At 48.5% G+C, this 13,293-nt stretch overlaps 1 protein-coding gene across 2 annotated transcripts in view; it reads left to right on the top strand.

The window, feature by feature from the left end:
• LOC123765539 (uncharacterized) overlaps positions 1–13,068 on the top strand; it is a 482,076-nt gene extending 469,008 nt beyond the window's left edge. For both annotated transcript variants that reach the window (XM_045754192.2, XM_045754193.2), the window contains exon 7: positions 9,126–13,068. In XM_045754192.2, the coding sequence (XP_045610148.1) occupies positions 9,126–11,439 (2,314 nt within the window). In that variant the 3' untranslated portion in view covers positions 11,440–13,068. The remainder of the gene's footprint in view (positions 1–9,125) is intronic.
• Positions 13,069–13,293: the final 225 nt, after the last annotated feature.

The raw sequence follows: 13,293 nt of genomic DNA, 5'->3' as shown, positions 1-13,293 counted from the left end.
TAGGTGAGTACACACACACAAAATTTATATAGGAAAGTGAGCTTCAAGGTAATGTACTCAAACATCGATAGGATTACCAATAAAGCAAGTGAACTGGTGGAAAAGGCGCAAGAAGAAACCCCAGATTTAATACGACTCGCGAAAACAAAATTGTCAGGAGTCATAACAGATGCTGTGTTTCCGAAGGACTACTATATAGTAAGGAAAGAGAGGGAAGGGAGAGGAGGTGGAGGAGTGGCCCTGCTGATAAGAAAGGACTGGAGTTTTCATGAGATGGAAATTCCGAGCTGTGACGGATTCAGAGATTACATAACAGGAACTATAACAATGGGTGGACCTAAGATAATAGTGGCAGTCATTTACAACCCTCCCCTAAATGACAGAGAACCTAGACAGGAGTTTGATAGGAACAACATGGCAACCAATAATATAATAGAGAGAGCAGCTTCAGTTGCCTGCAGGAATGGATCAAGACTCTTTATCATGGGCAATTTCAACCATGGAAAGATAGAATGGAAGAATGGGGACCCACACGGTGGTGCAGATACACAGAGAGCTAAACTCTTGGAAGTGGCAACAAGGAACTTTCTGAGCCAGCACGTCAGGGAACCCACAAGAATGAGAGGAAATGACGAACCAGCAAGACTCGACCTGATATTCACCCTGAATGAGTAAAAAATAAGGGATGTCAAAATTGAGGCCTCCATATGAATGAGTGACCACAGTGTACTGACATTTGAGTACTTGGTGGAGGAAGGGATAACCTATCCAAGGATGGGATCGGAAAGGAAAGACTAAATTACCGAAGAGGAAAATATGACGAGATGAGGAACCTCCTCAGAGGAATACCATGGGAAACAGAACTTAGAGACAAGAATGTACAGGATATGATGGATCATGTCACCCAGAAGTGCCAGGAAGCTGCAAACAGGTTTATCTCGGTCCAAAAGGAGAAAAGCGAAAAGTAACAGAAGAATCCATGGTTCGAGAGATACCTGAGGGCCAGGAATGAGTACCTCAGAGTGAGGAGGAAAGCAGAGAGACAGTATGAAAATGACATCGCGAGTAAAGCTAAGACCCAACCAAAGCTGCTCCACAGCCACATCAGGAGGAAAAACAGCTGTGAAGGAACAAGTGATGAAACTGAGAAAAGGGGAGAACAGATACACAGAGAATGACAAGGAAGTGTGTGAAGAACTCAACAAGAGATTCCAGGAGGTCTTCACAAAAGAGCAAGAAGAAGCCCCTGCACTAAATGAAGAGCAGGCAAACCAAGCAACCTTGGAGGAATGTGACCTCACCAGTGATGAGCACAAAAGGAATCTGTTGGCGCTGAATGTGTCAAAGGCTGTTGGGCCTGACAGAATCTCACCATGGATACTAAAGGAAGGTGCAGAAGCACTAAGTGTGCCATTCTCTATGGTGTATAACAAGTCACGGGAAACATGAGACCTACCAGAAAGTTGAAAGACAGCTAACATAGTCCCAGTGTACAAAAAGGGTAACAGGCAAGAGGCACTGAACTACAGGCCAGTTTCCCTAACTTGTATACCATGCAAGGTGATGGAGAAGATCGTGAGGAAAAGGCTCGTAGAGCATCTGGAGGGAAATAACTTTGTAACGCACCACCAACATGGATTCAGAGATGGTAATTCATGTCTCAGGTTTAATAGAATTCTATGACTAGGCAACAAAAATTAGACAAGAAAGAGAAGGGTGGGCAGACTGCATTTTCATGGACTGCCAGAAAGCCTTTGACACAGTATCCCATAAAAGGCTGTTAAAAAAGTTGGAGCAACAGGCAGGAGTAAAAGGGAAGGTGCTCCAGTGGATAAGGGAGTATTTAAGCAACAGGGAACAGCGAGTAACTGTGAGGAGGGGAGACATCAGAGTGGTGAGATGTCACCAGGGGAGTCCCACAGGGCTCAGTACTTGGACCCATCCTGTTGCTAATATACGTAAACGATCTTCCGGAGGGTATAGACTCATTCCTCTCAATGTTTGTTGAAGATGCAAGAATTATGAGAAGAATCAAGACAGATGAAGATAGACAGAGACTACAGGATGACCTGGACAAACTGGAGGAATGGTCTAGAAAACGGCTGCTAAAGTTCAACTCAGGAAAGTGTAAAGTAATGAAATTAGGCGAAGGGAGCAGAAGGCTGATCATACGGTATCATCTAGGAGGTGAAATCCTGCAAGAGTCAAATAAAGAGAAATATCTGGGGGTTGATATCACACCGAACCTGTCCTCTGAGGCCCACATCAAAAGGATATCATCAGCGGCATAAGCTAGGTTGGCCAACAATAGAACTGCCTTTAGAAACTTGTGTAAGGAATCGTTCAGGATCCTGTATACCACTTATGTCACACCAATCCTGGAATATGCAGCTCCAGCCTGGAGTCCATACCTAGTTAAACACAATACAAATTTAGAGAAGATTCAGCGGTATGCCACCAGACTAGTCCCGGGACTGAGAGGTATGAGCTAAGAGGAAAGGCTGAAGGAGCTGAACCTCACATCCCTGGAAAACAGAAGAGTAAGGGGAGACATGATAACCACCTACAAAATTATCAGGGGAATTGACAGGGTGGACAAAGACAAACTCTTCAGCACGGTGGGACACGAACAAGGGGACACAGGTGGAAACTTAGTACCCAGATGAGCCACAGAGACGTTAGAAAGAATTTTTTCAGTGTCAGAGTAGTTAACAGGTGGAATACATTAGGCAGTGATGTGGTGGAGGCTGACTTCATACACAGTTTCAAGTGTAGATATGATAGAGCCCAGTAGGCTCAGGAACCTGTACACCAGTTGATTGACAGTTTAGAAGCGGGACCAAAGAGCCAAAGCTCAACCCCCGCAAGTACATCTAGGTGAGTCCTTGGCTGCATAGCTTCATGCCTGGAATTCATTGTTTATAAAGAATTGCAAAATAGCATTAGAACAGTCAGAATTGTATGGAAGAGGAGCCTAGAGGAGGCGGCAGCGGACACCCCCACACTTCACAACCTCTTGTGAGGAAGCATCGAGAGAAAACTACAGACTGTCGCAGTGTTTCATTAAGGTCTTTGGTCAGATGCTAAGACAGCACAAGGATAAGTTAAGTGATCAGATCAAAACGGCTAGAGCAGAATGATCTTGTCTCTCATAATCACTTCGACAATATTACCGAGTCACTGGAAGCCGACCAAAATGCAAATGTATTCATTGTGAAGTTTTAGCTCTGACAAAACATAAAGGATGCAAGTAAAGCAAACACCGTCAAGTGTGAGGTCCACGAGGACCATGAAGTGTGAGGTCCACGGGGACCATGAAGTGTGAGGTCCACGAGGACCATGAAGTGTGAGGTCCACGGGGACCATGAAGTGTGAGGTCCACGGGGACCATGAAGTGTGAGGTCCACGAGGACCATGAAGTGTGAGGTCCACGAGGACCATGAAGTGTGAGGTCCACGGGGACCATGAAGTGTGAGGTCCACGGGGACCATGAAGTGTGAGGTCCACGAGGACCATGAAGTGTGAGGTCCACGGGGACCATGAAGTGTGAGGTCCACGAGGACCATGAAGTGTGAGGTCCACGGGGACCATGAAGTGTGAGGTCCACGGGGACCATGAAGTGTGAGGTCCACGAGGACCATGAAGTGTGAGGTCCACGAGGACCATGAAGTGTGAGGTCCACGGGGACCATGAAGTGTGAGGTCCACGGGGACCATGAAGTGTGAGGTCCACGAGGACCATGAAGTGTGAGGTCCACGGGGACCATGAAGTGTGAGGTCCACGGGGACCATGAAGTGTGAGGTCCACGAGGACCATGAAGTGTGAGGTCCACGGGGACCATGAAGTGTGAGGTCCACGGGGACCATGAAGTGTGAGGTCCACGGGGACCATGAAGCGTGAGGTCCACGGGGACCATGAAGCGTGAGGTCCACGAGGACCATGAAACGTGAGGTCCACGGGGACCATGAAGCGTGAGGTCCACGAGGACCATGAAACGTGAGGTCCACGGGGACCATGAAGCGTGAGGTCCACGAGGACCATGAAACGTGAGGTCCACGGGGACCATGAAGCGTGAGGTCCACGAGGACCATGAAACGTGAGGTCCACGGGGACCATGAAGTGTGAGGTCCACGAGGACCATGAAGTGTGAGGTCCACGGGGACCATGAAACGTGAGGTCCACGGGGACCATGAAGCGTGAGGTCCACGAGGACCATGAAACGTGAGGTCCACGGGGACCATGAAGCGTGAGGTCCACGAGGACCATGAAACGTGAGGTCCACGGGGACCATGAAGTGTGAGGTCCACGAGGACCATGAAGTGTGAGGTCCACGGGGACCATGAAGCGTGAGGTCCACGAGGACCATGAAGTGTGAGGTCCACGGGGACCATGAAGCGTGAGGTCCACGGGGACCATGAAGCGTGAGGTCCACGGGGACCATGAAGCGTGAGGTCCACGGGGACCATGAAACGTGAGGTCCACGGGGACCATGAAGCGTGAGGTCCACGAGGACCATGAAACGTGAGGTCCACGGGGACCATGAAGTGTGAGGTCCACGAGGACCATGAAGTGTGAGGTCCACGGGGACCATGAAGCGTGAGGTCCACGGGGACCATGAAGTGTGAGGTCCACGAGGACCATGAAGTGTGAGGTCCACGGGGACCATGAAGCGTGAGGTCCACGGGGACCATGAAGCGTGAGGTCCACGGGGACCATGAAGTGTGAGGTCCACGAGGACCATGAAGTGTGAGGTCCACGGGGACCATGAAGCGTGAGGTCCACGAGGACCATGAAGTGTGAGGTCCACGGGGACCATGAAGCGTGAGGTCCACGAGGACCATGAAGTGTGAGGTCCACGGGGACCATGAAGTGTGAGGTCCACGGGGGACCATGAAGTGTGAGGTCCACGGGGACCATGAAACGTGAGGTCCACGGGGACCATGAAGTGTGAGGTCCACGGGGACCATGAAGTGTGAGGTCCACGGGGGACCATGAAGTGTGAGGTCCACGGGGACCATGAAGTGTGAGGTCCACGGGGACCATGAAGTGTGAGGTCCACGGGGGACCATGAAGTGTGAGGTCCACGGGGACCATGAAGTGTGAGGTCCACGGGGGACCATGAAGTGTGAGGTCCACGGGGGACCATGAAGTGTGAGGTCCACGGGGGACCATGAAGTGTGAGGTCCACGGGGACCATGAAGTGTGAGGTCCACGGGGGACCATGAAGTGTGAGGTCCACGGGGGACCATGAAGTGTGAGGTCCACGGGGACCATGAAGTGTGAGGTCCACGAGGACCATGAAGTGTGAGGTCCACGAGGACCATGAAGTGTGAGGTCCACGGGGGACCATGAAGTGTGAGGTCCACGAGGACCATGAAGTGTGAGGTCCACGAGGACCATGAAGTGTGAGGTCCACGGGGGACCATGAAGTGTGAGGTCCACGGGGACCATGAAGTGTGAGGTCCACGGGGACCATGAAGTGTGAGGTCCACGGGGGACCATGAAGTGTGAGGTCCACGGGGACCATGAAGTGTGAGGTCCACGGGGGACCATGAAGTGTGAGGTCCACGGGGGACCATGAAGTGTGAGGTCCACGAGGACCATGAAGTGTGAGGTCCACGGGGGACCATGAAGTGTGAGGTCCACGAGGACCATGAAGTGTGAGGTCCACGGGGACCATGAAGTGTGAGGTCCACGGGGACCATGAAGTGTGAGGTCCACGGGGGACCATGAAGTGTGAGGTCCACGGGGACCATGAAGTGTGAGGTCCACGGGGACCATGAAGTGTGAGGTCCACGGGGACCATGAAGCGTGAGGTCCACGGGGACCATGAAGCGTGAGGTCCACGGGGACCATGAAGTGTGAGGTCCACGGGGACCATGAAGTGTGAGGTCCACGGGGGACCATGAAGTGTGAGGTCCACGGGGACCATGAAGCGTGAGGTCCACGGGGACCATGAAGTGTGAGGTCCACGGGGACCATGAAGCGTGAGGTCCACGGGGACCATGAAGTGTGAGGTCCACGGGGACCATGAAGTGTGAGGTCCACGGGGGACCATGAAGTGTGAGGTCCACGAGGACCATGAAGTGTGAGGTCCACGGGGGACCATGAAGTGTGAGGTCCACGGGGGACCATGAAGTGTGAGGTCCACGGGGGACCATGAAGTGTGAGGTCCACGAGGACCATGAAGTGTGAGGTCCACGGGGACCATGAAGTGTGAGGTCCACGAGGACCATGAAGTGTGAGGTCCACGGGGGACCATGAAGTGTGAGGTCCACGGGGGACCATGAAGTGTGAGGTCCACGAGGACCATGAAGTGTGAGGTCCACGGGGACCATGAAGCGTGAGGTCCACGGGGGACCATGAAGTGTGAGGTCCACGGGGACCATGAAGTGTGAGGTCCACGGGGACCATGAAGCGTGAGGTCCACGGGGACCATGAAGTGTGAGGTCCACGGGGACCATGAAGCGTGAGGTCCACGGGGACCATGAAGTGTGAGGTCCACGGGGACCATGAAGTGTGAGGTCCACGGGGACCATGAAGTGAGAGGTCCACGGGGACCATGAAGTGTGAGGTCCACGGGGACCATGAAGCGTGAGGTCCACGGGGACCATGAAGCGTGAGGTCCACGGGGGACCATGAAGCGTGAGGTCCACGAGGACCATGAAGCGTGAGGTCCACGAGGACCATGAAGCGTGAGGTCCACGGGGGACCATGAAGCGTGAGGTCCACGAGGACCATGAAGTGTGAGGTCCACGGGGACCATGAAGCGTGAGGTCCACGGGGACCATGAAGTGTGAGGTCCACGGGGACTATGAAGCGTGAGGTCCACGGGGACCATGAAGTGTGAGGTCCACGGGGGACCATGAAGCGTGAGGTCCACGGGGAACATGAAGTGTGAGGTCCACGAGGACCATGAAGTGTGAGGTCCACGGGGACCATGAAGTGTGAGGTCCACGGGGACCATGAAGTGTGAGGTCCACGGGGGACCATGAAGTGTGAGGTCCACGGGGACCATGAAGTGTGAGGTCCACGGGGACCATGAAGTGTGAGGTCCACGAGGACCATGAAGTGTGAGGTCCACGGGGACCATGAAGTGTGAGATCCACGAGGACCATGAAGTGTGAGGTCCACGGGGACCATGAAGTGTGAGGTCCACGGGGACCATGAAGTGTGAGGTCCACGGGGACCATGAAGTGTGAGGTCCACGGGGACCATGAAGTGTAAGGTCCACGGGGACCATGAAGCGTGAGGTCCACGAGTACCATGAAGCGTGAGGTCCACGAGGACCATGAAGCGTGAGGTCCACGGGGACCATGAAGCGTGAGGTCCACGGGGGACCATGAAGCGTGAGGTCCACGAGGACCATGAAGCGTGAGGTCCACGAGGACCATGAAGCGTGAGGTCCACGGGGGACCATGAAGCGTGAGGTCCACGAGGACCATGAAGCGTGAGGTCCACGAGGACCATGAAGCGTGAGGTCCACGGGGGATCGTGAAGCGTGAGGTCCACGAGGACCATGAAGCGTGAGGTCCACGGGGGACCATGAAGCGTGAGGTCCACGAGGACCATGAAACGTGAGGTCCACGGGGGACCATGAAGCGTGAGGTCCACGGGGGACCATGAAGCGTGAGGTCCACGAGGACCATGAAGCGTGAGGTCCACGAGGACCATGAAGCGTGAGGTCCACGGGGACCATGAAGCGTGAGGTCCACGGGGGACCATGAAGCGTGAGTGTGGTGCAAGGTGTGGCCCTTGTACAAGTATTCGTCCTCATCCTCATACAAGACACACACAGGATTACAAGTCACTATTTCTTGTCGTTCTACAGTGACAACACTAAAATAAATAAGACATTTGCCTCAGGGAAAGATGCAGAAAGTAAACAATCAGATACTGTATTAGTTAAGTCCTTCAATGGGCAATGGAAAATAAAATGACGTTCAGGCGGTGACAAATTACTATTATTTCAGCACGGAAAAAGCAACGTCGATAAAATGTGAATGGAGAGAGTGTAAGACACCGACACGTCTCACAGAAAGGAACGATCAAGTTAAAGGTTTTGGAATGATGTCAACAGACCTAATGTTTGGAGAGAACATGCATGAGAACACTAAGAACAAGGGATGCCACACCAGTGATGGTAATCTTCGAAGCTGTGGTGCTATCATGTATGAAATATTGGTCCTCAAATCCTCGTTTACGTCAGTCGAGATTGCATGAGCCGGGAACCGCACACAGATACTTTACTGCATGCAAACTGAAGCACTTGACTACTTGAACCGACTAAAAATATTCAAACTGTGCTTCTTAAAAGGAGCTAAGAGAGAATTCTCATAATTTTCACTTCGAAGATACTGGAAGGTCATGTTTGAACCTGCACATTAAAATTGCAGCATGCTGGGATGAGATATGGTTGCTAGCGACGAATATATCCAATGACAAATCAGGTTGCCATAAGCACAGTTAGAGAACACATGTCAACTTCAGAGCTCCACGGCTCTTCACCCTCATGCAACAAATATAAGAAATATCGGTGAAACAACAATGGAAGCTTTCAAATGAAAACAGAATTGAAAACTTTCAATTCTGTTGGAGTTACCAGATAAACTTGGGTGTAATAGCCATGTGTGTGTTTGGGCTCTTACGTCAACACCCTCACTAATAAGGCTGCCACGGATGGTGTGTGCTGGGTGAGGCACACACTTACTTACTTCTTCTTTGTCAGTTTATTTTAGTTAAATAATTTTTATTGCATAAACTTACCATAAATTTACACTACATAATATAGTGAGCTGGGAGCCACATATTGTCAGGTAAGTGTTGACAATTCAACCTGTACTCGTAAATATTTGCATTTTGATGTCAAAATCCCCAATGGGCCAAAAATTATGTACTATAAATCATAGCGGCTCATAAACAACCACGTTTTCTATGTGTGGCTCCATCAGTTAGGTTACAGCAATTTAGTACATGCTTTGTGACGTAACAGTGAGAGAAGAAGAGCTGCATAATTTATATCATAATAAACTCAAACTCCTCATACAAAACACAATCCATAAAACCTAATTAAATCAATATTATTCACTGACAAAAAAAGTATATTCATAGTCTTTCTCCAACAGGCGACGCATGAGTGCGCAGGAATGCCTCAGCCACGCTTGGATGAAGAAGGAGATGGAAAGACCAATCACACCAGCGACCCATAACCCGCCCGCCACCCCTCTGTCGACGCAGACATCTGTCCCCGCTGCTCCCACCACTCCCACCTTCAGCATGACGCCAGCAGAGATCACCTCACCCACTAGAGACATTGGTCGTCCACCCTTGCACCCAAACACTCCACTACAGCCACCACCGCCTTTCCCAGAACCCAACTCTACCCTCACCTCGCCAGTCACGCTCATGTCTCCAGCTTTCCCATCATCTATACAGCGCCAGGAATCCCGGACGTCCTCAAGACATAACCTGGATCGTATCAGGAGCATGTCTAAATCTCGAGAAGTTTTATCAGAGAGGATCCAGATGTCAAATCTTAAGAAAACAATATCAAAATCCAGAGAGAGACTTTTCGATGCAAAACTTGGTCTTTCCAAATCCCGCGAGAGGCTTATGGGTCTTCGGTCATTTTCACAATCAGTTGAAGTTCTCTCTGCTCTTTCACAACTCAGTCAAGGAAATTCTAGATACCAAAGTTGCAGTAATATATTCATTGCTATGCTTACTCCTAGTGACAAGGAAGCTGATGTCTCATGCAGAATGTACAAAAGTTTAGCTGCAATCGATCAGTTGGATGGGATTGATTATTCTCACAAACTTGGGTATTTCGAATCAAGGTTTTCCAAGGATGATGATGATTATAATGACCTTGTTACTAGACACAACACTAACATGAACAGTGTTATTACATCAGAGAACTCTCCGAAGAGTGGACGATGCGACATGGCAAACGAAGCGCGTCTTCGAGGCGGGGGTCGAGGTGGTCGGGCCGACATTTGTGACAAGCGCTGTCCTCGTCATTCTCACAGGCAACCTGAAGCGAAGCTCACGCAAAAAATCCCCAAAGTTAACCGAGCAGAGCGCATGAAACGAGAAGCACAAAGACGGCGTAAGGAGAGGAAAGAAAGAGAGAGGGAAGAGAAAGAAAAACAAAAAGGGAGCTTAGTCTGTGACCCCGAAGTTGCGTCACGCACAAATAACAAAACACAAGAGAAACACACTGAAGATGCTTCATCTCCTAGTGGTCGTCGAAGATCAGTATCACACGTGGAGCAGCGTTTGGCTGAACGACATGAGCGACAGCAAGAACGACTAGAGAAACAGGAGAGAGAAGAAAGAAGAAGTAGCGTTAGTGGCAGAAGACGTAGTTCAGTAGACTTAGACAGAAGTCCCGTGAGCGAGAGATTAAGACTTGCTAAGAACAACAGCAACAACACGGGTGTGTCACAAGAGAGATCACAAAGCACAACACCAACCGCAAGACGCAAGAGCAAAAAGCACTCAAGTGGGGGCAGTGACGTCTCCCAGGCGTCCTCTCTTGAGAGTGTTGATGGAAGTTTAGACAGTCCGCGAACACCAGCAAGGCCTAAAAGACCCACAACTTTAGACCTTCCAGAAATTAAGGTCTTCTCAGAAAACATGATGCCATTAGTGCAAAGTGGGGACGTTAATGATAATTTAGTTAAACAAGAAATTCGGGGAGACATTGACGAGGCTTATGTTTCGCTAGATGAGCCAAGTATAATCATCTATGGCCAAATCCAAAGCACTGAATGTAACGAGTCAAGTGGGTTAATAACAGACGCAAGGAATGAACAACTTACACAAGAAGTATCTGAGTTACAACATTCATCATTGATAGAACGAAGTGAACCACATCAAGACAGTCGTCTTCTTAATGCATTAGAAAAGGAAGATGGTGAAGAATCTAAAAATAACAGCTTGCAAATTGCCTCAGAGAGAGGGCTTGGTGGCTCTGGAGAGTTAACTATTATAGAAGAAGAGGGAGATGGGTTCTGTAACAGAAAATCTGTACCTTCATACGTAAGGTCCATATCAACTGGAAGCGACATTGGTAGTATGATTAGCGAAGGTAGCGAGGGTTCCCACAGCCCCAGCACAGACACGGAGCTACAGCCAGACTGGAAAGGTCGCTCTAGATCCGTAAGCATTCTTTCTGGATCTCCAGGAACCTCAAGGCACAAAGGGAGGTCTAGGTCGAATTCTGTCCATGTAGATCCTAGTGGTAACGGTCGTGTCAGACCCTGGGGCAGCGTCTGCGACGGTGCTGTGGCTAGAGCCTTGGAGAAATTTAACATTAAAAGTGATGACACGACGCCAGCGGGTAAAAGCACACGAATTAGACGATCGTCGTCTCCGGCAATGTCCCCGTCAGTAGAGGACACTTCTTCCTTGCTCGAGCAAAATTTGTTTTTCTAAATTACTTTCGCTTCATTATATTCTTCACAACACTTTCCATTCTCCCTCTCCTTCATTTTCCATTCTCCTTCTCCAGGAAATCACTAGTCCTCGATTGCCCACCAAATATTGCAAATATGATTCTCTATAATTTTGTTCATTAAAGCGAATAAGGCTGTACATAAAGAAAAATATATATTTTTTCAAACAAGTAGAGTTACCAAGGCATTATTGTTACCATACTTTCTAAAGATGAAACAAGCACATATCACCTCGACGAAATATTTTTGTATTACTGAAGTTAATAAAGTCTTGTATATATATTCATACATATATATTGAAGCAATGTTGCTAGTCATATGTTTGCCAAGAGCCGTCTAATTGTAGCTAGTTTTCTGAGCCTAGTGTATGATTTAGAATTCCATGAATTAGTGTCTCAGTCCTCCGCGGCCGCCTGTTCCTGCGGTCAGTGATGGCGCCACAGCTGGCCCTGGGAAGCTCATGTGCCAAAAAATAATAAGTAATAAGTTTGGCTGTGGCGCATCGTTCAAATATCTGCTAAATATTACTGGTTATTCTGTGTAGTCCAATTCATATATTTCTACTTAATTTCTTTAGGGAAAATTAATTGCATAATAAATATCAGTAATTTGTAATTAACGAACTTTGTTGTATAGTCCAGTAAATAAGCTTTGAGCCTTACGGTAACTAATGAGGCTGTCACGTGTTAACTAAATGTCTGTGTTTACCTCCTTGTTCGTGTCCAAAGTACAGCTGATGCAGTGCTTATATAAAACGGGTATTATTCTCATTATCAAACCGGTGCTAAACCCAACTGACTTCGTCCAGAGCTTTCCTGACCAGGCTCCCGAGGCCCGCCAGACATTGCTCCCCAGGTGTTGATTGATATAGAGCCAGATTCCTTGTGACCTGACTTTGAGGGCAGCCTGACTTAACCTTCCAGGCGCAGCTTGTCGACACAAGAGCCCTTGCGACCTGGTTCCTGAGCTCACTCCTCTGACTGTTCCAAACATGCAACAGATATGGCTCCAGGTGATCTGCGATCCAAGAACTATCCTCATGTGATTCCACTTTTTCAGTTACATCAAGTTTGTTCACATCATGTGATGTGATTTGTAGTAATCTCTAAAAACACTTCGATATTTTTAAACTTAACGTAAAAATAACTTATAACACATCTTCAAGTGTGTTGATGGTGTCGAGCCCCGTAGTTATAGAGCTTTATAATCTTCTAGCTTTCTATTAGCATATTTTTATATTTTTATCAATAAGTATAAGCTATCCAGAGATGCTCAGGTCTGCAGTGCATTTTAGTAGGTTTTACACTTTATTTGGAATAAAAATGATGTAGTAATATCATACGATTGCTGGGCAGTGAAAACCTAAACACAGTTAAACATTATCTCATAATCTCGCTTTATTAACAAAACCTTTAGTAAAATTAACTGTCTGATTAACTGATGAAGGTGAGGTTGATCTTGGGTGAGCCAGTGAGCAGGACGAGCCATATACTGGCATGAGGCTGCCTGCTGAGTGACGATGAATGAGCCAGCTACATTTGTTGCCCAATGTAGTAGCTTATTGTAACCATATATCAACAATATTGAACCAATAAACTCATGAATACTTGACCTGTCTTTTAATCCTTTACAAATTTCCATCTTTCATGACATTTTACAATATTTTTATTACTTATTTCGCTTATGTTGCGGGAAGTACTACTATATTTACAATATTTATAAACGGCTATAAATTTGTATTCCAATAATACATTTTAATTAAATTATCAGAAGCTTAAGTGCTTACATTTCAAACAACTTGGCAGCAGTTGTGTCAAGTCACGCTCGATGTAAA

Source organism: Procambarus clarkii, chromosome 30, assembly GCF_040958095.1.
Source record: "Procambarus clarkii isolate CNS0578487 chromosome 30, FALCON_Pclarkii_2.0, whole genome shotgun sequence".
NCBI classification, from domain to species: Eukaryota; Metazoa; Arthropoda; class Malacostraca; order Decapoda; family Cambaridae; genus Procambarus; species Procambarus clarkii.
The sequence above is the reverse complement of the archived record's forward strand: the minus strand, read 5'-3'. Positions and strand labels throughout refer to the sequence as shown.